Source organism: Wyeomyia smithii, chromosome 1 (assembly GCF_029784165.1).
Source record: "Wyeomyia smithii strain HCP4-BCI-WySm-NY-G18 chromosome 1, ASM2978416v1, whole genome shotgun sequence".
In the NCBI taxonomy this organism is placed as follows: Eukaryota; Metazoa; Arthropoda; class Insecta; order Diptera; family Culicidae; genus Wyeomyia; species Wyeomyia smithii.
In genome coordinates, this window is record NC_073694.1 from 103,236,023 (window position 1) to 103,260,955 (window position 24,933).

At 47.7% G+C, this 24,933-nt stretch overlaps 1 protein-coding gene across 1 annotated transcript; it reads left to right on the forward strand.

Moving 5' to 3' along the window:
- The first annotated feature begins 9,118 nt into the window (after positions 1-9,118).
- LOC129717036 (uncharacterized) lies at positions 9,119-13,054 on the forward strand. Its single transcript, XM_055666883.1, has 3 exons — positions 9,119-9,562; positions 11,979-12,956; positions 13,016-13,054. Exons 1-3 carry the CDS (start codon positions 9,119-9,121, stop codon positions 13,052-13,054), a joined length of 1,461 nt encoding a protein of 486 aa, XP_055522858.1.
- Positions 13,055-24,933: the final 11,879 nt, after the last annotated feature.

A 24,933-nucleotide genomic window follows, 5' to 3' on the forward strand; every position in this document is an offset into this window, starting at 1 on the left:
CTTGCCTTATATATAATGTTATTGTAATGGTCGACAAAGATTAATTTGGAGTCGAGCGTGATACCTAGATCTCTTACAAGACTGCTCCTTTCAACTGTTTTCATGTCTATAGTGAATGTTCTTTGTCTTATGCTATGTTTCCTGGTTAAACGAAATGGAATTACATTTTTTCACGTTAAGTTTCAACAGGCTTTTCATGCACCACGTGTGAAAACTATCAACTTCACGTTGAAATAGTTCAAGATCAGAATCTCTACGTATTTCAAGGAAAAGTTTCATGTCGTCTGCGTATATCAAAACGTTTAGTACCTTTAAGACATGTTCTACATCGTTTACAAATAAGATAAATAGTAGCGGGCCTAGATGAGAACCTTGTGGCACACCGGATGTCACATTCACCACTGATGATAAGCTACTTTTGAACCTTACTTTTTGTGTTCTATCAGTCAAGTATGACTGAATCCATTTCAAAAGTCTCGGATTAAACCCTATTTTAGATAATTTGAAAAGCAGTAGAGGGATGTCAACTCTATCGAATGCCTTACTGAAGTCAGTATATAATGTTTCAACTTGATTTCCTTTATCCATTGCGTTTATAGTGAAAGTTACGAAATTCAACAAGTTTGTGGCCGTTGAACGGCCTTTGATGAAACCGTGTTGTTTGCTAGAAATCAAATTTTTAACTTGTGCAAAAATACGTTGATTGATGATAGATTCAAATAGTTTAGGAATGCACGATATTAGAGCAACTCCACGATAGTTTTTGACGTCTGATTTCTTGCCGCTTTTGAAAATTGGGATTAAAATGACTCTTTCCAAATTGGTAGTATTGTGCTGCCTTCTAGGGAAGAATTAAACAACCACAATAGAGGTTGGGTAAGTTCCTTCGACACTGATTTTAAAAATACTATCTGGTCCCGCACCTTTTGATACATCCAGCGTATTTAAGAAAGCCAAAACTTCGTCAAGAGCTATATAATCAACTGTGACATCTCTCAGTGGCTCTGGTAGGTATGAGAAAAACTGATAATCACGATCCTTGTCGTCATGAGTGGTGTAGACATCCTGGAAAAACTCAGCAAATAAATTACTGATTTCACTATTAGTTCGACCATTCTTATTATCTAGATGCATTTTGGATGGAAAGTTGCTCGACTTTTGTTTATCTCTGACAAAATTAAAAAATGACTTAGGATCTGACTATATATTATTTTCTAGCTTAGTGTTGTAACCATCATAGGCACATTTGATTTCCATGTTCAATTCGTCACATACTGAGAGGTAGAATGAAAGGTTTATATCACTTTTGTCTCTTCTGTAAACTTTATGGGCTTTTTGTTTTCTGTTTTTGAGATTGTTTATTTTTCTGTTGAACCACACTGGGTTTTTTGATGTGCTTGTATGTTTTCGTTTTCGCTTTGGGACTGTCTTTTCTAATGTGTCGTATATGATTTCGTAAAACTTATCCACTGCTTGTTCTATAGTCAAATTATAAATCTTGGTTTGCCAATCGATACAGTTCAGTTTGCTTTTGATAAGCTCATAGTTGGCTTGTTTGAAGTCAAAGTATGATTCGGACATTTCGCTGTCTATCAGTGTGGTGCTATTATGTATAAATAAGGAATATTCAATGGCAGTGTGAAACGCTTCGTTTTTCCATAGGGGAGCTGGTGCCTCAGTAACACAGAAATCATCAGTCATGTTTGTAAATAGTAAATCTAGATAACAATTGTTATGATTTCTTACAGGATTTACTTGATTAAGTCCTATCGCCGCACTTTTGTCACACAGGGAATGAAGCGTTTCATTGTCACCTATGATTGGTATCAAAAGAGATTCGTTTTCGTCATCGATAATAAAACTAGTTGCCCGTTGATTAAAGCCACCGTAAATGTGAATATTTGTTTCAGGCTCAAATTTTGAAGTAATATATTCAGCAATATTAAAAATTTTTTCATACGAATCTTTTTTTGCCTCTTCAGGAGGAAAATACACAGAAGCGAAAATGTGAACTTGCTTTCCAACCGTGCATTTAACCCAAACGTGATCAAACTCCTTACATTTACTTGATTTGATTGCTTCTGAGTTGTATTTATTACAAACGGCAATTAACACTCCACCACCAGACTTCTTGTTAGACAACGACTTGTCACGATCATCTCTAAATACGTTGAACCGGTCTCCAAACAGTTCTTCATTTTTAACACTAGCATCCCAACTCGTTTCAGTTCCTAATATAATGGAAAAATTACAAGCGACTACCTGTTTATGTATTTCGTTTATTTTTAGTGCGCTTTTCATTCTATTTAAGTTTTGGCAGTAAACAGTGATTTCTTCACTGTCACAGTTTTTATCAATTTTGCTGGAATTACGTATTCTGTTGAAGTTCTGACAGTTAATAACAAATTCTTCAGAGTCGCGCCTCGGTGCATTATCAGCTGACTCTTCGCTCACACCGTCGGTGCGCGTCAATACATAAGAAAATTAGGCCCTTGTAGCTGACGGCATGAGCAACATTCGCCTACGGCTCTTCGGTGTGATGAAACATGACACGTATTTACCGGGGAACTTGGTGTGTTGTTTACTTTTGCAGCGGAGGTCGATGACGCAATTTCTGGGGCAATAATGGTTCTATCGAAATGGTTGAGGGTTGATACAGAAGTGGCGCCGGCAAGTGTTGTGATTGGAGTTGTGCATGACGTGATTGTTGATGACCTATATGGATTTATTGTTTCCCCTTGACGAAAAGCTATGAAACGGGTTCCCGTAGATGAAATGAGGACAGAGAACTGCTTGCGGCAGCAAAAGTGACGTTTCTGGTGGTGCCTCTACCGACACCACCAGAAAACGTCACTTTTGCTGCCGCAAGCAGTTCTCTGTCGGACTGCCTGTTACTGATTGGGTTATTCGCCCTATTGTTGTCATTCATGTTATGCGAAGTTTTTGCAAGCCTCGCTCTCTCGGACAGAGGTGTACGGTTATTGATTTGACTGCTTAAATGGTTGAAAGAATTTTGTTTCATATTTCGACGTCGTATTTGTAGATGCCTACGCTTCGCTTTATCTGCTGCTTTCTGTTGCTCGGCACGAATTTTCATGCGTCGGTCGTAATCATCCCAATATTGTTGTGGCTTCCACACTCGCTAACTTCCAATAGTTCTCCAACCTCTGCAATGCAAACGTATACTCAACAGGCCCCGGAATTGTAACCGGGTTCCCTTTCGCCCACTCAATATATGCAAGTGGATGTTGCACCACCGCACGTGTGTATTTGGTTAAATGCTTAATATATATCAGGTTTCCCATAGAGCTAAGGATTGGCTAACTCGTGTTCAACTGCTGTTAACACGAAACCCTCCTTCACTTCAGTCATCCAAGATCTCATTCGAATATTTGATACTACCACCAAGATCTGTGCTAGTGGCCTTCGACGCGCACCACCAGACCCTCCTACTCACTGACGTCTCAAAGTGACGGGGACGAGCGAACGCCCACCGGCACCGCTTGTACGTCAGCGGTAATGTATAGGCAAACGACTGAAGCGCCATCCATTTTAAGGGCTAATTGCTTCGGCAGGTGAGTTGTTACACACTCCTTAGCGGATGACAACTTCCATGTCCACCGTAATGCTGTCTGTAACAATCAACACCTTTCATGGTATCTATGATGCGTCGTTTATTTAGGCGCCGTAACATTACGTTTGGTTCATCCCACAGCACCAGTTCTGCACCATGGGCAGCAAAGCTGCATGCCACCACGGGTCGGCGCGTGGCGACCGCCGAGGTCACTAAGCAAGAGGGTGACCGCTAACAGTACCCAACAGCCCCGGACCAGCAGCGGGAGATTGCCTAGGAGTGGTGAAAGTCGGACACTGAGCCGTCGACTCTTCGCAAATGCCACAAGTACCCGGAAGCATCTCTGACGGAGCGAGTAGTACCGCTCCCATCAACCAAATGCACTCCTCCGCCCATTGGGGCTGACACCAGTAAGGCCCCATCTATGGCAACTGGCGGCGAATGAAACGGATTCGAGTCGGATATGATACGGAACCACGACCAAGGGCTGGCACCTGCATCGAGCTCGGGCCACCATTGACGAAGCTCAACAGGAGTACGCCGAACTCGTGGCGCGGGCCGAAGCGGCTGAAAAGGAGGTGGGGAAGAAGAGGGCAACTGAATCCAAAGGGGTTCAGACCGATGCCCCCACGTTCGCAGCGATCTGCTCTACGGGGCAGACCACGAAGCGAACGCGGTAGTCCCCGGGGGAAGCGGCCCCCGAAAATGTGAAAAAGCGGTTGGTGGCGCTATCCACGCGGGACAACACATCAACAGGCACAAGGGCCGAAGCGTCGACCGGAGCGGCTACTGCGGGAAACCCCTGGGTTACCGTGGTAGGAAAAGGGCGCCAGGAAGGTGGAAAACGCCAAGTTTAAGCGGCGAAGAAACGACCGCCAAGGGCCAAGAAGACCAAGAGCAGGGGGCGCCCTCATCCTCAAAACCGACGGATCTAAGTACTCGGAGGTATTGAAAAAGATGAGGGGCGAAACCCAGATCAAGGAGTTGGGGGCGGATGTGCGGAGCATTCGCCGATCTCGCACCGGGGAGATGATGCTTGAGCTCCGAAAGGGTGCGAAAAACAAGGGCGCTTCCTACAAGGCGGTAGCCGAGCAGGTCCTCGGCAAGGAGGTGCAGGTTCGGGCACTCACCTCGGAGGTGACTCTCCAGTTTAAAAACCTGGACGAAATCACCGAGGGGTGCGACATTGCGCTATCCCTCGAGGAGAAGTGCGGTGTGGATGTGGCCACTGAGTCAATCCGCCTCCTCGGGAACCCAGGTGGCTATCTTCCGGTTAGCGTCGGCGGACGCTAACCTGGCACTTAAGGAAGGTAAACTGAAGGTCGGCTGGTCAGAATGCCCCCTGGGTATACTGCAGCCACTGGACGTTTGCTTCCGGTGTTTTGAGGGAGGACATAAGTCCTGGACCTGCAAGGGGCCCGACAGGAGCCAACTATGCAGGCGTTGCGGTGGTGCAGGCCATAAAGCGAAGGACTGTGAAGACCCTCCCAAGTTTATGGTGTGTTCCGGGAAACGGGACGTCAAACACTTTATGGGAGGCTCCAGGTGCCTAGCCGGCAAGCCGGCTTCGAATCCACGGGCGAAAGGGTGAGGCAACTGAAACTGAACCACTGCTACGCAGCTCAGCAGCTACTATACCAAGCAGCCACTGAGTCGCTGTCGGACATCGCCATTGTATCGGACCCTTACCGCATCCCTCGCGGGAACGGTAACTGGGTTGCGGATAGGTCCAGCATGGCGGCCATATGGACGACGGGCAAGTTTCCGGTTCAGGAGGTTGTTTCAACCTCAGAAGAAGGGTACGCGGTTGCCAAGGTGAACGGAGTGTTCTACTGCAGTTGCTATGCTCTGCCGCGTTGATCTACCGAAAGGTTCGTACAGATGGTCGACCTGTTAGCCATGGAGCTAACGGGCCTAGCACCGTTGGTGGTGGCAGGCGACTTCAAAGCTTGGGCTGTCGAGTGGGGGAGTCGCTCCACGAACCAGAGAGGCCAAATCTTGTTGGAAGCTTTGGCAAAGCTCAACATAGATCTGGCCAACGTTGGGTCCAAAAGTACATACAGCAGAAATTGCGCGGAGTCGATCATCGACGTGACGTTCTCCAGCCCAGGACTGATCATGAACTGGAGGGTAGACGATGGCTACACCAATAGCGACCACCAGATGGTCTGCTATAGTGTAGACAACAACGAGAGGCGACAAACGACGAGAAGGGCCAACACTCCGTTCGCCCGCGGGTGGAAGACATCGAATTTCGATGCCGAGGTATTCGAAGAGGCAATGAGACGAGAGCGCGAGGGGGGCAGTCGGCTTCGCCCGACGCCCGACCAACTAGTTGCTATGCTATCTCGGGCGTACGACGCCACCATGCCTAGGACTCGCCAACCTAGGAATGGAAAGCCACCGGTCTACTGGTGGACTGATGAGATAGCGGACCTTCGCAGTGCGTGCCTCCGTGCGAGACGGAGGATGCAGCGTGCGCGGACAGACGAACAGAGGACAGAGCGCCGCGCAGCATTCAGTTCCGCCAGATCGACGCTGAAGAGTGCGATTAAGGCCAGCAAGAGGGCCTGTTTCGATAGGCTATGCGCGAGTGCCAATACGAACCCGTGGAGTGAAGCCTACAGGATCGTAATGGCAAAGACCAAAGGCGCGCTGGCGCCTGTAGAGCGATCACCAGCGATGCTGGAGCGAATCACCGAGGGAATCTTTCCACGCCACGAGCCAAGTCCTTGGCCTCGGCGGTCGAGTCGCACGTCCGACATTCTAGTATCTCAGTCACAGACCAGGGATGGTCGGCCAATCTGCCGAGCATCCAATCCGTGGGCGACGACAACCATGTCGAGGTTCAGGAGGAGGCAAGGGTTACGAATGAGGAACTCATCGTGATCGCCAACTCTCTAAAGGTGAGCAAGCCACCGGGACCGGATGGTATTCCTAACCTGGCATCAGGCTGGCGATAAAAACGGCCCCCGGGCTGTTCCGAGTAGTCATGCAGAGGTGCCTGGATGACTGCCTCTTTTCGGATAGGTGGAAGCGACAGAAATTGGTCCTACTGCCGAAGGCTGGGAAACCACCAAATGACCCATCGGCGTATAGGCCTATCTGCCTGCTAGACACGTTCGGCTTCCGAAAGGGCAGGTCCACGCTGGATGCCATCGCCTCCGTCACCAAGACGGCGAAGATAGCACTCCAGCGAAAGAGAAGGGGATACGCTATTGCGCAATCGTCACGATTGACGTGAAGAATGCGTTCAATAGCGCCAGTTGGGACTCCATAGCGCTCGCGCTCAGGAGCATCCATGTACCGGTGTCGCTGTACAAGATTCTGGAAACTACTTCCAGAATCGAGTACTGGTTTACAACACAGAGGAGGGTCAGAAGTGCGTTCCAATCACCGCAGGGGTTCCGCAAGGTTCCATCCTGGGTCCGGTGTTGTGGATCGTCATGTATCACGAGGTGTAGAAACTAAAGTTTCTTGTAGGGGTTGTGATCGTTGGCTTTGCAGACGACATAACGCTAGAGGTTTACGGCGAGTCGATCGAAGAGGTCGAGTTGACGGCCGCGCATTGCATAAGCGCGCATAGATGCATAGATGCGCTCCAGGAAACTGGAGCTCACGCACCATAAGACGGAGGTCACGGTTGTGAACAACCGTAAATTGGAGCAACAGGCGGTGGTCAGAGTCGGAGACTGCACCATCACCTCAAAGCGATTGTTGAAGCTCTTGGGGGTTATGGTCGACGACAAGATCACGTTCGGGAGCCTCGTAGATTATGCCTGTAAGAGGGCCTCATCTACAATTGCAGCACTATCTCGTATGATGTCCAATAGCTCAGCGGTTTATGTCAGCATGCGAAGACTTCTTGCCAGCGTGGTTTCGTCCATACTTAGGTATGGTGGGCAAGTATGGTCCAGAGCGGTAAACTGGAAAGTACCTACAGGCTCATGTGCCTGAGAGTTGTGAGTGCGTATCGTACGATGTCATACGATGCAATCTGTGTCTGTGTCCGGCATGATGCCTATCAGCATCGCCATCAAGGAGGACAGAGAGTGCTTCGACCAACGTGACATAAGGGGCATACGAGGCACCAGAAGGTTATTCTCGATGCTCCGTTGGCAGAGGGAATGGTCAGATTCCACAAAGGGCAGATGGACGCACCGACTTATACCGGAGATATCCGGCTGGGTCGGGAGGCGACATGGCGAGGTGAACTTCCACACAGATCATGTCAGGCCATGGTTGCTTCATGCAATATCTGCACAGGTTCGGGCACCCGGAGTCCCCCATGTGTCCCGAGTGCGTGGAGGAGGAGAAGACTGCTGAGCATGTCTTCTTCGTATGCCCCCGTTTCGTAAGAGAGTAAAGATGGTGCATCACGCACAAAAGCCACTCCCCGACGTAATACTTAACCGTCGTTCCGGAAGGATTAGGGCTGGAGACTGGAGGGGTTTTAGTGAGTCGGGACAGGGACCAGTAGGTGCCTGGAGGAGTGTAGCTAACCCAGCATCTCTCCCCTAGTCTCATCCCCACACCCTGAGTTCTCTTCTCAGGTGTCTGTCCACAGATTTCCCCGCTACCTTAGAAAAAAAAAGGCATCAGGCACACCAACCGTCAACCTGCCCACTTGTACTTACACAAGCCCGATGTAAAGTACCATACTTCGCCCTGCAAGACGATAGACGCCTAGGTGTATGGCTCGCCTTCGATAACCTTAGCTAATCTCCTCGCCATGCAGTGTATGACACCGGTTCCCCGGTTACCGAACCCGCGTGGTGCCGTATCAACGGTACGGTAGCTTAAGAAGTTTTACAAGGTTAGCTGCGATGCTACTTGACTGCCCGATGTCAGTAAGGCGTACTTTTTCGGTATCAATCTTAGGCTCAGACACCCACCTATAAATACAAAAATGTATAATAATTACAGAATTCGACAGATTTTTGCGCACACCTGGGAAGACAAAACACCGGCACGTAGTGTATCTTCCCGTATACAGTGCATGGCATGATCGACCGTCATTATCGCGTGTAGCTGAGTATCCAAACACGCGGACTGTGGTGTATGTCTCGGGTGCGGTGAATGATAATGTCACGTAGCCGGCACGTAGTGTACCATCCCGTATACAGTGCTTGGCATGATCGACCGTCATCATCGCGTGTAGCTGAGTATCCAAACACCCGGACTGTGGTGTATGTCTCGAGTGCGGTGAATGATAATGTCACGTAGCCGGCACGTAATGTACCATCCCGTATACAGTGCTTGGCATGATCGACCGTCATCATCGCGTGTAGCAATCGATAACAATCGAGAACAAAAGACATTTTTTGATAGTAATAGAAAACAAAAGACATCTTTCGTCAGTAATAGAGAATAAAAAACACCTTTCGTTACTGATAAACAACAAAAGACATTGTTCAGCTGCTGGATAGATCGGCTGGGTATAAATGCGAGCACGTGGCAAGAACCGTTTCAGTACAATTTTTATACTTGTGATACGATTACGTTTTTTGCTTTTGATTCGATTGGATATACAAACTGTTCGATATGAGTAACGCGGCAGTGAAACGTGGTGAACGGGAGCAGGCCATCAAGTTGGCGATGATTGCCATTAAGTTTGGCAAGTCGCTGCGGGCAGCTGCTGGAGAGTATGGCATACCCCGTACCACCTTGCTTCGCCACAAGCGGTTATATGCTGGCCTGATGGTGCAAGCGGACGCGCTACATCCTACGATATCGATGGAGGATGTGCAAATTTGTAAGCACGGAAGACCACCGGTGCTCCCCGAGGAACCAGAACGGGCATTCGAAAAGTACTGCTTGCTATGCTCGGACAAGTTCTTCGGTCTAACATCCAGAGACATTCGATTGCTTGCACACAATTCAAGAACCAGCTGGGGATTCCGGTTCCCGAGAATTGGATTGCGAACGCAAAGGCAGGCCCTGTTTGGTTTTGGAACTTTCTGCGCCGAAGGCCGAACCTATCGATGCGTTCTTTTTTTATTATTTATTTATTTCGTCAATCATATATGTAGACTAGTTACAATAATTTCTTAACTATACACGAACATAAAACAAATTAATTTTGTGTCCTCAGCCTCAAGGACTTGAAATACTGTTTCAGTTTATACCGGGACATCGTAAAGTCAATGGCTTCGCAGTGTTGATTATAATAATTCATCATACTATTCATAGGTCCATTTTTTGCGTATTCCGTACGATGATGGTTAAGAGCAAATAAACTACGGTGTCGAAGTTGTCGAATGGGTGCATAAAAGTTCAATTTAGAAAGTAGTACTGCTGAGTCAACGTTCTGCGAAACGATATCGTTTACAAATGAAGCCATCGCGTACTCTCGCCGTTCTTTTAATGTTTGAATGTCAATCAACATGCAGCGTGCTTCATATGACGGAAGACGATGTGCGGTCCAACCTAGCTTACGAAGAGCATATAGTAGAAATTGCTTTTGTACTGATTCTATTCTTTCTTCATGTAAGCCAGGACGAGGAGACCACACAATGCTACAGTATTCCAGTATTGACCTCACATAGGCAATATACAAAGTTTTGATAGTGTACGGGTCTTGAAAATTATAACAGAAGCGTTTGATAAACCCTAACATGTTGTTTGCCTTGTGTATGATAGTGTTATAGTGGTCGATGAAATTAAGTTTAGAATCTAAGATTATTCCTAAATCCCTAACTTTATCACATTTCTTCACATTCTGATCCCCTAATGCAATTACAATTTTGGGTGTTGTTATTTTCTGCTAAAGGATATTACATTGCATTTTTTTACATTTACTTCAAGTAGGCTTTTCTTACACCAGATGTAAAATGTGTGGATTTCATCCTGAAATACATTGATGTCTTCTTGATTTTTTATTTCCAAAAACAGCTTCATGTCGTCGGCATATATTAGAACTTTAACATTTTTGAGGATGAAGGAAATGTCGTTTACGTACAAAATGAAAAGAAGTGGTTCTAAGTGGGAGCCTTGGGGAACACCTGTAGTAACTTGAATGGGATTTGACTTTTTTCCATTGAATTTTATTATTTGTTGCCTGTTTGTTAAATATGATTCAAGCCACTTCAGGAGACCAGACTCAATTCCAATTTTTTGCAGTTTAGAAAGTAGCATTGGTATGTCAATACGATCAAATGCTTTGCTAAAGTCTGTATAGAGAGCTTCAACATGGTTCCCATTATCCATTGCATTCAATGAGTAATCTACGAACTCAAGTAAATTTGTGGATATAGAGCGGCCTTTGAAGAAGCCGTGTTGTTTGTCAGTTATTCGATTTTTGACTTGAGCAAATATCTTTTCATTGACAATTGCCTCAAAGAGTATTGGAATGCAAGAGATAATAGCGATTCCATGAAAATTACGTAGGTCAGATTTACGCCCAGATTTGATAATAGGCACTAAAAATAAGCTTTTCCATATATATTGGGAAGACTCCAGTTTCCAACGACATATTGAACAGCCAGAACAAAGGAGATGTAAGTTCCTTCGAAAGATTTTTCATGAGTGCTGGAGGTATTCCGTCAGGTCCAGGTCCTTTGGAAGGGTCTAAATTTCTCAGACCCTGCAAAACATCCTGTACCTGAAGTTGGTTGACACCAACGTTTCTTGGATATTCTGGATAAAATGCAAAATAATCGCGGTCGCGATTTTCTTCGGAAAATGTGGTATAGATTTCCTGGAAAAATTTTGCAAAGAGATTGCAATTTTTCTCCGAGTTATCACCAACATGTTCATCGAGTTGCATTATTGATGGAAAATTGTCTGATTTTAGTTTTGTTTTGACGTAATTGAAGAAGTTCTTTGGACAAGACTTAATTTCTAGTTCAGTTTCTGTATTGAATTCTTCAAATGCATCACTGATTGCAAAGTTCAGTTGATCACATATTTCCAAGTAAATTGCTAGATTTTTACTGCTATTGTGCTTTTTGAAAATTTTGTGAGCTTTTTGTTTGCGGTTTTTTGAATTTTTTATTTGTTTGTTTAACCAGACTGGATGTTTAGTGTTAGCGTGGCGTCGTTTTTTCTTCAATGAAATTTCTTGAGAGATGATGTTGTACAGAATTTTGTAAAAGACGCTAACAGATGATTCGACATTTCCTTCATCTCTAAAAATTTGTTGCCAATTAACACAGTTTAATTTGTTTTTAATATTTGCATAGTTCGCGATTTTGAAATCAAGAACTTCCTCATACTCACAGTCGTTGGGTCTTTGATATTCATGTAAAAATAAAGAATATTCAATTGCTGTGTGAAACTTTTCGTTTTTCCACAGTGGGTTAACTGATTCGGTCACACAGAAATCTTCATGGATATTCGTTAAGAGTAGGTCCAAATAGCAATTTTCACGGTTTCTTACATGGTTAACCTGGTTCAAACCTAGTTTAGCAATTTCGTCAAACAACGTCCACCCGAGTCGACCAGCATAGCCAGAGTCTCTGCTTTTAATCCCACAAATGTGAGCAAGATTTTCGATCTTCTACGCACAGTAGCCGAGAATATAACGTTCGAACCAAATTCCATCTGGAATCTGGACGAGACTGGATTGACAACAGTTCAGAAATCTCAACGAGTTGTCAGTCGCCGTGGAGTCAAACGTGTTGGTCGAGTAACTTCGGCCGATCGGGGCCCGTTGGTTACGATGGTACTTGCGGTTTCCGCCACTGGCAATAAAATGCCACCATTTTTCGTTTTTCCTCGAAAACGTTTCCATCCACACTTTCTGGATGGTGGTCCAACGGGTTGCGCTGGAGCGGTGAGCAATACAGGGTGGAAGAATGGAGATATTTATCTGGATGTTCTCCGCCACTTTAAAGCATTTACACGAGTGTACAAAGAAAACCCGCTTTTGTTGATTGTGGACAACCACGAATCACACAGAAGTTTACCTGCAATCGAAATTTGCAGGGATAATGGCATCCACCTACTTACAAAACCACCCCATTGCTCTCATCGCTTACAACCCATGGACGTGAGTGTGTTTTCACCGTTCAAGCACTCAATGAATGTGCTGTGCGACGAATGTACATACAGGCATCCCGGAAAGCCGATGTCTATTTTTAACCTTCCGGCTATCATCGACAGCGCTCTCGAACAGAGTGCCACGGAGCGAAACATCAAGGCCGGGCTCCGGGCATCAGTTATTTGGCCCCTCAACCCGGATATGTTCACTGGCCTGGATTACGCTCCATCATCAGTGACAGGACCTTCCTTGGTTGACGAAATAATACCGGGCTCACTACTAGACACTCTTAGCAGAATCAGACCAATCCCGCGGGCACCACCGCGTGCTACAGGCAGACGAGGACGAAAACTTGGACGAGCTGCTATACTGACGGACCCCGCTGAAATCGCTCTGATGGTATGTTTTTATTTCTCACGAAGCTCTGTTTGAAACTAAATGATTCATTCTCTTCAAAGGAACAAAAAACAAGCGAATGGAGTAGCCCGATCTACTAAACGGCCAGTAGGCCGACCACGTAAAGCAACTGTGCAGTTTCATCGCCTCGTTAGTGCACCACCAAGACCAACGATAGTGGTGATAAAAAGACCACCTGGAAGACCCCGCAGATCACAGGCTGCAGCGGATAAGAGGCCCGTTGGCCGACCCCGCAAGCCTCCAGTCGTTATACTAAAAAGGCCTGTTGGCCGACCTCCAAAGTCACTAGCTATTGCTAAGAGGCCAGTACACCATACAGCAAGAGACCGAATGGTAGTACATGCCTCGGGTAGCGTACTCACACAACAGGACGCTACCCATTTACAAGTTCTGCCTTCTGTATGATGGCAAACAGCTCGGCGGTCCGTAGCAGCACGCGCAAAGTCCTTGCTAGCGTGACCACGTCCATACTCAGGTATGGAGGACCAGTGTGGTCCAAGGTATTGAGTACCTCGTGCCATCGCAGCAAACTCGAGAGTACGTACAGGCTAATGTGCCTAAGGGTCGCGTGCGCATACCGAAGAGTGTCGTACGAGGCGGTTTGCGTCCTGGCTGGCATGATGCCCATCAGTATCATCGTCAAAGAGGATGTAGGTTGCTTCGACCAACGCGACACGAGGGGTAAACGCAACACCATACGGTCATCTTCAATGGCCAGGTGGCAGCGGGAGTGGTCCAACACTACAAAAGGTAGATGGACGCATCGACTCATTCCAGAGTTAGCATGCTGGATTAATAGGCGCCATGGGGAAGTAACCTTCCATCTGACACAGATCCTGTCAGGCCATGGCTGCTTTAGGTAGTACCTGCATAGGTTCGGGTACGCCGAGTCCCCTATGTGCCCCGCTTGTACGGGTGCGGAAGATAGCGCGGAGCATGTGTTCTTCACATGTCCGCGTTTCGAGCGGATAAGGTACGAAATGCTGGCAATAAGTGGGACGGACACCACGCCAGAGAACATCGTGCGTAGGAATCGCAAGAATAGGAAATCTGTGATGCGGTCATCAAGGCCGCATCGCAGATCGTTAGTATTCTGCAGGGCACCAATCGACGGAAATCCATCGATGTGCCCCAGTTAGTTAACGGTTAACTAACTGGCCATTATAGGCTGCTCTGCTACCCATAGAGGTAAGTGCGAAAAGCACGACGGGCCCTCTCCCTGAAGTAATGCCTAACGGCGGTCCCGGGGAGACCAAGGGCTTTAGCTGTTCAGCTTAAGGTTGCTCAGCATGGGTCAAAGCAGGCATCGGGCACACCAACCGTAGGCTCAGACACTCACCTATAAATACGAAAATGTATAATAATTACAGTTTTTTGCGCACACCTGGGAAGACAATACACCGGCACGTAGTGTATCTTCCCGTGCACCGTGCTCGGCATGATCGATCGTCATCGTCGCAGGCAGCTGAGTATCCATACACCCGGACTGTGGTGTATGTCTCGGCTACTGAGAATGACAGTCAATGTCACGTAGCTGGCACATAGTGTACCAACCCGTATACAGTGCTTGGCATAATCGATCGTCATCATCTCGTGTAGCTGAGTATCCATACACCCGGACTGTGGTGTACGTCTCGGGTGCAGTAAATGATAATGTTACGTAGCCGGCACGTAGTGTACCATCCCGTATACAGTGCTTGGCATGATCGACCGTCATCATCGCATGTAGCACCCGGACTGTGGTGTATGTCTCGAGTGCGGTGGATGATAATGTCACGTAGCCGGCACGTAATGTACCATCCCGTATACAGTGCTTGACATGATCGATCGTCATCATCGCGTGTAGCTGAGTATCCAAACACCCGGACTGTGGTGTATGTCTCGGGTGCGGTGAATGATAATGTCACGTAGCCGGCACGTAGTGTACCATCCCGTATACAGTGCTTGGCATGATCGACCGTCATCATCGCGTGTAGCTGAGTATCGAAACACCCGTACTGTGGTGTATGTCTCGGGTGCGGTGGATGATAATGTCACGTAGCCGGCACGTAATATACCATCCCGTATACAGTGCTTGACATGATCGACCGTCATCATCGCGTGTAGCAATCGATAGCAATCGAGTACAAAAGACACCTTTTGATAGTAATAGAAAACAAAAGACATCTTTCGTTAGTGATAGAGAATAAAAGACACCTTTCGTTACTGATAAACAACAAAAGACATTGTTCAGCTGCTGGATAGATCGGCTGGGTATAAATGCGAGCACGTGGCAAGAACCGTTTCAGTACAATTTTTATACTTGTGATACGATTACGTTTTTTGTTTTTGCTTTTGATTTGATTGGATATACAAACTGTTCGATATGAGTAACGCGGCAGTGAAACGTGGTGAACGGGAGCAGGCCATCAAGTTGGCGATGATTGCCATTAAGTTTGGCAAGTCGTTGCGGGCAGCTGCTGGAGAGTATGGCATACCCCGTACCACCTTGCTTCGCCACAAGCGGTTAAATGCTGGCCTGATGGTGCAAGCAGACCCGCTACATCCTACGATATCGATGGAGGATGTGCAAATTTGTAAGCGCGGAAGACCACCGGTGCTCCCCGAGGAACCAGAACGGGCATTCGGCTATGCTCGGACAAGTTCTTCGGTCTAACATCCAGAGACATTCGTTTGCTTGCACCACAATTCGCGAACCAGCTGGGGATTCCAGTTCCCGAGAATTGGATTGCGAACGCAAAGGCAGGCCCTGTTTGGTTTCGGAACTTTCTGCGCCGAAGGCCGAACCTGTCGATGCGTTCACCCGAGTCGACCAGCATAGCCAGAGTTTCTGCTTTTTATCCCACAAATGTGGACAAGTTTTTCGATCTTATACGCACAGTAGCCGAGAATATAACGTTCGAACCAAATTCCACCTGGAAACTGGACGAGACTGGAGTGACAATAGTTCAGAAACCTCAACAAGTTGTCAGTCGCCGTGGAGTTAAACGTGTTGGTCGGGTAACTTCGGCCGATCGGAGCCCATTGGTTACGATGCTACTTGCGGTTTCCGCCACTGGCAATAAAATGCCACCATTTTTCGTTTTTCATCGAAAACGTTTCCATCCACACTTTCTGGATGGTGGTCCAACGTCTTTTGCCGACCACACCACACTTATGTAACGGCACATAATGCCTTCACACTCATAAGGTCAGTCCGTCGTGCTGCAACGCGTTTCAAGTACATGGATGTAGCTACGCGCGCAAGCGCACACGATTCAACGACGTGCGCATATACACGCTGAACACATAAACACGCACGTCGGAAAGCAACCTCCAAGCAAGGGTAGCCTGCTGTGTGAAGAACACATGCTCCGCGTTTTCTACCGCACCCGTACATGCGGGGCACATAGGGGACTCGGCGTACCCGAACCTATGCAGGTACTGCCTAAAGCAGCCATGGCCTGACAGGGTCTGTGTCAGATTGAAGGTTACTTCCCCATGGCGCCTATTAATCCAGCATGCTAACTCTGGAATGAGTCGGTGTGTCCATCTACCTTTTGTAGTGTTGGACCACTCCCGCTGCCCCCTGGCCATTGAAGATGACCGTATGGTGTTGCGTATACCCCTCGTGTCGCGTTGGTCGAAGCACTCTACATCCTCTTTGACGATGATGCTGATGGGCATCATGCCAGCCAGGACGCAAACCGCCTCGTACGACACTCTTCGGTATGCGCACGCGACCCTTAGGCACATTAGCCTGTACGTACTCTCGAGTTTGCCGCGATGGCACGAGGTACTGAATAACTTGGACCACACTGGTCCTCCATACCTGAGTATGGACGTAGTCACGCTAGCAAGGACTTTGCGCGTGCTGCTACGGACCGCCGAGCTGTTTGCCATCATGCGAGATAGCGCTGCCACAGCCATGGAAGCTTTCTTGCAGGTATACTCGACGTGGCTCCCGAACGTGAGCTTGTCGTCGATCATAACCCCCAGAAGTTTCAGGGAGCGTTTTGAGGCGATGGTGCATGCACCAGCACTGATCGATGCCTCCTGCTCCGACTTTCTGTTATGTTAAACAATAACTTCAGTCTTATGGTTCGTTAGCTCCAGTTTCCTGGAGTGCATTCAGTCTTTCACTACGCGTATGGATAGCGCGGCCTTTAACTCTACTCTCTAATTGACTCGCCATAGACCTCAAGAGTTATGTCGTCGGCGAAGCCCACGATCACCACCCCTGGAGGGAGTGTTAGTTTTAACACGCCGTCATACATGGCATTCCACAGTACCGGACCCATGATGGAACCTTGCGGTACATCTGCGGTAACTGGGATGCTTTTCTGACCCTCTTTTGTGTTATACACTAGCACTCGATTCTGAAAGTAGTTGCCCAGAATCTTGTACAGCGGCGTCGGCACTCTGAGACTCTGTAGCGCTAGGGCTATGGAGTCCCAGCTGGCACTGTTAAACGCGTTCTTCACGTCGAGCGTGACGATCGCGCAGTAACGAATGCCCCTCCTTTTGCGTTGGATTGCAACCTCAGCCGTTCTGGTGACGAAGAGAATTGCATCCACTGTGAACCTACCTTTTCGAAAACCGAACTGGTTGCGATAGACCGTTCTCACTTTCTGTATATTTCACCGGTCTATTGAGGATTACCCTCTCAAGCACATTGCCCGCCGTGTCCAGCAGGCAGATTGGTCTGTATGCCGATGGGTCACCTGGTGGTTTCCCAACCTTCGGCAACAGCACCAACCTCTGGCGCTTCCACACGTCCGGGAAGAGGCAGTCGTCAAGGCATTTCTGCATGACCGCCCTGAACAACCCGGAGGCTTCTTTGATGGCCGTCTTAATGGCCAAATGCGGGATTCCGTCTGGTCCCGGTGCCTTGCCTACCTTCAGGGAGTTTGCGATCTCGATCAATTCATCTTCTGTCACCCTTACCGCATCGTCTGCCTCTGCACGGCTGCCGTCACTCACGGTTGGTGGTGACTCGTCAGCTGGAGGCCAGGGACTTGGTTCGTGGCTTGAGAAGAGGCCCTGAATGATCGTTTCTAGCATCGCTGGTCATGGTTCGGCCGGGGCTAGCGCACATCTAGTCTTGGTCATAACGATCCTGTAGGCGTCACCCCACGGGTTCGAATTGTCACTGGCACAGAGTCGTTCGAAACAGGCTCGTTTACTGGCTCTGATTGCGCTCTTAAGCGTTGCCTTAGCGGATTTGAATGCGGCACCACGTTCCGCTCTTTGCTCGTCGGAACGTGCGCGTGCGTAGGCCTGCTATCGTTTCGCTCCACCAGTATGTCGGTAGTCTACCCTTCCTAGGCGGACGAGACCTAGGCATCGTGGCGTCGCACGCCCATGACAGTATCGAATTTAGATGGTCCACACCCGGGATTGACACACCCCCTTCGTGCTTCCATCTTATTGCCTGCCCAAAAACATCTGAATCGAAATGCAATGTTTTCCAGCCGTAGAAGGATGGAATATTGGTCCTACTCGCTGCTTGCTTCCGCACGCCTACCTCATAGCGGACCGATTGGTGGTCGCTATTCGTGTAGCTGTCGTCTACCCTCCAGTTCGTGATCAGTCCCTGGCTGCAGAACGTCACATCGATAATCGATTTCGCACCATTTCTACTGTAGGTGCATTTTGTACCAACGTTAGCCAAGTCTAGGTTGAGCTTTGCCAAAGCTTCCAACAAGACCTGACCCCTCTGGTTTGTACAGCGACTTCCCCACTCGACAGCCCAAGCGTTGATGTCGCCCGCTTGATCGACCATCTGTGCGAACGTTTCGGTAGACCCACTTGGCGGAGCATAGCAACTGCAGTAGAATACTCCATCCACTTTGGCTATAACGTACCCCTCTCTGGAGGTCGACACAATCTCCTGAACTGGGGACCTGCCTGTCGTGCAAATGGCCGTCTTCCCAGACTTGTCCGATACCCAGTTACCGTTTCCGGTTGGGATGCGGTAGGTATCAGAGACGATGGACACGTCCGACAACTACACAGCAGCTGCTTGGTGTAGCAACTGCTGCGCCGCATAGCAGTGGTTCAGGTTTAACTGTATCACCCTCAGGCCTGCGGCTTAGTAGCCGGCCGTGCAGCCGGACACTTGGGGCCTCCCATGGCGTGTTTGGCGTCTCGTTTACCGGTGCATATCAGACATTTGGGAGGTGCACCGCAGTCCCGTGCCTTGTGGCCTGCGCCACCGCCGTGGCGGCATAAATTGGACCTGTCGGGCCCTTTGCACGACCAGGATTTATGCCCCCGCTCAAAGCACCTGAAGCAAACGTTAGGCTGTTAGAAGGTGCCCAGAGGGCAGACCGACCAACCCTCCTTCAACGTGGCCTTTTTCAGGGCCTTGTTACCCTCCGCTAGTGGGAGCTTTATGGTAGCAACCTGGGTGCCGGCCGGGCCCCTGCGGAGACGAACTGCCACCGCGGTCACTACCACTCTACATTCTCGCTCGAAGGCTTGTGCTATGTCGCACCCTTCGGTGATCTCGTCCAGGTTTTTAAGCTGGAGAGTCACATCAGGAGTGAGGGCTCGGATTTGAACCTCCTCGCCTAGCACTTCCTGGGCCGCCGTTTTATAGGCACAGCCCTTGCTCCGCCTGTTCGCCCCTTGCGGCTCCTGATTACTGGTATCAGCCTCAATAGACGGGTTAGTGCATTTGGATGATGGGAGCGGCACTACACGCTCCGTCGAAGCTTTTTACGGGTGGCGGGGGCTTTTACGGGGAATGGTGGTTACACAGCGCGTGAATGGCCTCGACGGTCGCCAGGCGTCGACCCGTGGTGGCCTGCAGCTCGGCCAAGCAAGGGTAGTCTTTTATCAAAGGTGGCGGGGAAATCTGCAAACAGACACCTGAGAAGAGAACTCAGGGTGTGGGGATGAGACTAGGGAAGATATGCTAGGGTAGTTACACTCCCCCAGCCACATTGAAACCAAAACATTTTGGAGCAAAAATTCTCAAAAGGATAATTTTGCTTCCAAATCGCCGTCTGAAAACACGAAGAAAAAGCCAGGTGTTCAGACGGAAAAGAATTTTGTTGAGGGAAATTCGAAACCGGAATCCAAACAAAAGGCGGTGATTTGTCTCGACTATCTGGTGGAACAGCATCGACCTCCTAGTCTCGGAGTCTGTTACAACTGCGGTGGTACTGGACACGAGCATGAGGCGTGCAGAAATCCAAGACGAGTCTTCTGTATTTTGTGTGGATTCAAGGATTTCGATGTCTCTCGCTGTCCCTACTGCTTAAAAAACGGGATTTGTACCAACTAAAGTCGCAGTTGTGTAAGGATGTGTACCCCATAGAAAGCCTTAAATTAGACCCCCAAATTTACAACAGTTTTCGACCAGCTCATGATGAGGATTATCGTGATCCGTTGTTTGTTGAAACCATCATCCTCGATGATCCGTCCGATGATCGTCCTTTCGCTTTGGTCGCAGTATATGGCCATTCCTTCAAGGCTTTGCTCGACAGTGGTAGTAATGCCACCATTATCACCAAAAAGTTGTACCGAAAGTTTTCCAAAAGTCCATTGAAAGGTTTGGAAAGGCCAGTTGAACTTCGTTCAGCAAATGGACAGACCTTACCGATCCTTGGACAAATATATCTTCCGTACACTTTCCAAAACAAGACAAAGGTTATTTGCACCCTTGTAGTGGAGCAATTGACAGTTTCTTCAATTCTCGGTATGGACGTTTGGCTCGCCTTTGGAATAACACCCGAGTTGCAAACTTGTGCTCTGTTGAACTCAGGTTCGGAACGGGACGAAGAAGTAGATATTGATGCTCCGAGTGAGTCTATACTTACTCCGGAACAGATGGCCTGTATCAAAGAGGTTAAGACATGCTTTCAGGCTGTAGTGCCCGGAAAATTGGATACGACCTCGCTAACAGAGCACAGGATCTTAATTAAGGAAGAATTTCAAAGTGCCACGCCTGTTTGTCGATATCCTTATAAAATGAGCCCAAGAAAACTGTCTAAAGTCTGGGAAGAAGTCGACCGTTGGCGTTCTATGGGTATTATTGAAGAGTCAGATTCCGATTGGTCTTTGAATATTGTCGCTGTGACCAAACCAGACGACTCTATTCGGCTTTGTCTAGATGCCCGGCCTCTTAATGAGCGTACAGTACATGATGCATACCCTCTGCCGCATCCCGGGCGCATTTTAGGAAGCCTGCCTAAAGCCAAGTACCTGTCTACTATAGACTTAAAGGAGGCTTTTCTCCAGGTTCCTTTGGCTAAGGGCAGTCGTAAGTTTACTGCTTTCAGTGTGCCCGGCAGGGGTATGTTCCAATTTACTCGTCTACCCTTCGGTCTCGTTAACAGCCCTGCCACTTTGGCACGTCTGATGGACCAGGTGTTAGGACGAGGAAAGATGGAACCGTACGTTTTTGTTTACCTAGATGATATCATCGTGGTAAGCGAAACGTTCGAGCATCACCTGCAGTTACTCAAAGAAGTGGCCAAATGTCTAGCCAGAGCCAATCTGACGATAAACCTGGCTAAATCCCGTTTTAGGGTTCCAGAGTTAAAATTTCTTGGCTATTTGTTGAATCAGTAAGGTCTAAAGGTCAATCCTGACAAAATTCAGCCGATACTCGATTACGAGCGGCCGGTGACGGTTACTAAACTGCGCCGATTCCTTGGAATGTGCGGTTACTACCGGCGTTTCATTGATCGGTTTAGTGAGGTAACCGCACCTTTGACCGACCTCTTGAAAACAAAGGCCAAGAATATTGGCTGGAACTCCGAAGCAGAACTCGCGTTCCTGGAGGTAAAGGAACTTTTAGTCGCTCTTCCAGTGCTTGTCCCGCCAGATTTTTCGAAGGAATTTATTCTGCAGACAGATGCCAGTGACACTGCTGTCGCGGCTGTCCTGGTGCAACAACATCCAGAGGGGGAAAGAGTGGTAGCTTATTTTTCACATAAGCTAACCACCCCCCAACGGAATTATCACGCTACCGAAAAGGAAGGTCTGGTGGTGATAATGGCGGTTGAACACTTCCGAGGTTACTTGGAAGGTTATCATTTTCGACTTGTCACTGTTTCATCAGCCATTATCTGGATACTGAAGACCAAATGGAAAACCAGTTCGCGCCTGAGTCGGTGGAGTTTGGAACTACAACTCTACGACATGTCCATTGAGCGCCGGAAAGGGAAGGACAATGTCGTTCCGGATGCCTTATCTCGGGCTGTAGCAGCCATTTCGGCATTGTCCACTTCAGACTGGTATTGTTCCATGAAGTCTAAAGTTTCAGATAATCCTGATGATTATCCTGACTTTAAAGTCGAAGATGGTAGACTTTTCAAATACGTGGCCTCGAAAAGTGTACCATTCGACTCTCGGTTTAGTTGGAAATTGGTCCCAACTCCCGAGTGTCGAGAAGAAATCGTGCAACGTACCCACGATGAACTGCTTCATGTGGGTTACGATAAAACGATTCACGAGGTTCAGAAACGCTATTTTTGGCCTCGTATGGAACCAGAAGTTCGCGAATATATTCGCCAATGTGGAACTTGCAAAGAGATAAAAGCACCATTTAGCTCAGTCCAACCGGAAATGGGTCAGTCACGCACAACCGGTGCACCGTGGCAGATGATTTCGGTGGACTACATAGGCCCACTTCCTCGAAGCAAACGGGGCAATCAACACTTGCTAGTCGTCCTCGACGTCTCCAGCAAGTACGTAATGTTGACCCCCATTCGCAAAATTTGCAGCGCCTCACTTTGTGCGACCCTTCGCGAACAATTGTTCAACCGCCATGGAAGTCCGAAAATCCTGTTGAGCGATAATGGTTCGACGTTCATCTCCAGAGAACTCAGCCGATTCCTAAAAGAAACAAATGTTACACATTGGCTGAATTCGAGATATCATTCGCAGGCTAACCCGGTAGGACGAACGAATCGTTATAGAACGGCAATACGCGCGTACGCCCGCACGGACCAGCGCAACCGGGATGCCCACATCTCTGATGTGGAGCGCATCCTAAATACAACGGTTCATTCTTCTACCGGGTTTAGTCCTCATTTCGTCGTCCATAATTGCGAAATGGCATCAGGGGATGACTACTCCAGGATTTCCGGGGAGGGTGATCTAAAATCAAGACAGGACCAATTAGAGACAATTCGGGGTATTGTGGTTAAAAATCTTAGTAAGGCCTCCGAGGGTGCTCGACAGCAATACAACGGGCGACATCGCCAACTTGCGAAGCCATTCGCCGTCGGTCAAATTGTTTACCGACGAAACATGAAGCTGTCGAACGCTCTCGAACCTTATAACGCTAAAATTGGACCACAATACTTACCGGCAAAAGTTCTCGCCAAAAAGGAGTCTTCGTCTTACGAGCTGGTTGATCCTACCGGGAAAAATCTTGGTGTCTGGCCAGCAAATCTTCTCAAAACAGCATAAACTGGTACAATTTTATACCGGCGGCCTGCCTTTAAACGGATTGTTCATTTGGGAACATTTCAAAGGCGACCGCTGGATTACATTTGGACTGTCGGTCCATTTATGTGTTGCTCTACCTTCTTCTAGTGAATAGTAAAAAGGGAGACTTACACTGCTGTTAGAAGGTTCTTCATTACCTTCGTTAACGTTTTGCGTGCTTCGCACTAGTGGCGGAGTAATAAATCGTTTCGCTAAAGTTTTGCTTTCCGTTCCAAAAACAGTCGTGATGGTGTAAATTTTATTTTTGCCGGGATAGAATGCCGCGCCTTTTGGAAAAACACCCACGCATTGGCACTTGGAAACAGAAGGCAAACAACCGAAAACACATCACTTCGTCTTGTTCGGTGTCATTGACTTAGTTTTCACCCCTCTTCAGCGGGGAGCTTTTACAAATTTTTGCCTTGTTTGGGCGTTTCTTCTTCGCACAGAACACTTTTTCCCTCTTATATGGGGATAAACACGCACGCGCAACGTATTTTCGCCGCGAGAAACCGTCGCGGAAACCTAAAAAAAAATCGCGAAAACCGGAATGTGAACGGCGAGTTTCCATTCCGGTTTGTTTACATAAAATATCATTCATTGATCATTCCGCATAGGAATGACGACATCGCTGGTTGACGTCTCCAAACGATGCCGTGCTGCCAGAAACGATAAGATGGATTCGGATTAGAAATTGATCGTTTATGGTAAGGCAATGTAATGTATGTACGGTGCGGCCGAATGTGGATATGTATGAATGTGCGTCATCGGAACCGAATGTTGTGTATTCGGAATCTTGCATAATACTGGGGTTTCAGGTTTTAACCACCAGGGTGATAAAATTGAATTCCTTAGGGAATATTTTTATTATTTACCGCATTATGCGAGAGACATTCTTCGGTCCCTCTAAAACGTCTCAGTATGGGAGATGCTTTTGAGATGAACAGGGACAGAAAGACATTTGGTCCAGAATGTTGACGATGACATGGGATGGGTGCCGAATGTGCGTGAATGTGTGATTGTATATGGATGAGTGAACAAATAAAAGTTGATGTGGTTGAATGAGAAGCAAAGTTCTAGAGTTAATTCAAAATGTGAGTCGAATTGCAAATGGCGATTGGAATGAAAGGAAATGTTTGAAAGAGAAAATAGAATGAGTGGTTCGGAAATTAACTCTAGCTCAGGTATCGAGTGTTGGCACCGTAAGAACACGAAAGTTGGACAGTCGATAAAAAAACCGACAACCGTTCCCCTGCAAGTCAGAACCGTACAAAATTAGTAATGGGACTTGCAGTATTTTGGGAAGATGAGTTGCTTGAAGAATGGATTAGAATTGGATTTCAAGTTCAGGCCTTGAATGGGTCAGATGATAGCTGACTGCTTCTCGCTTTGCGAATGCTTTCAGAATTAGCACTTCACACCAAGACCAAACAATTTCAACGATTCGGAACTCCGGTCGATTAGTTTTGGAATTGTTTACTTATAAATTACGGAAGGAATGATAGGGTTAGCAGATTTTGCACATATTAAT

Coding starts and splice junctions, on each gene's coding strand:
- LOC129717036 (XM_055666883.1), top strand. CDS start 9,119: ATGAGTAACGCGGCAGTGAAACGTGGTGAACGGGAGCAGGCCATCAAG. Junction 9,563..11,978: donor AAGGCCGAACCTATCGATGC/GTTCTTTTTTTA, acceptor GTTCAAACCTAG/TTTAGCAATTTCGTCAAACA. Junction 12,957..13,015: donor CCGCTGAAATCGCTCTGATG/GTATGTTTTTAT, acceptor TTCTCTTCAAAG/GAACAAAAAACAAGCGAATG.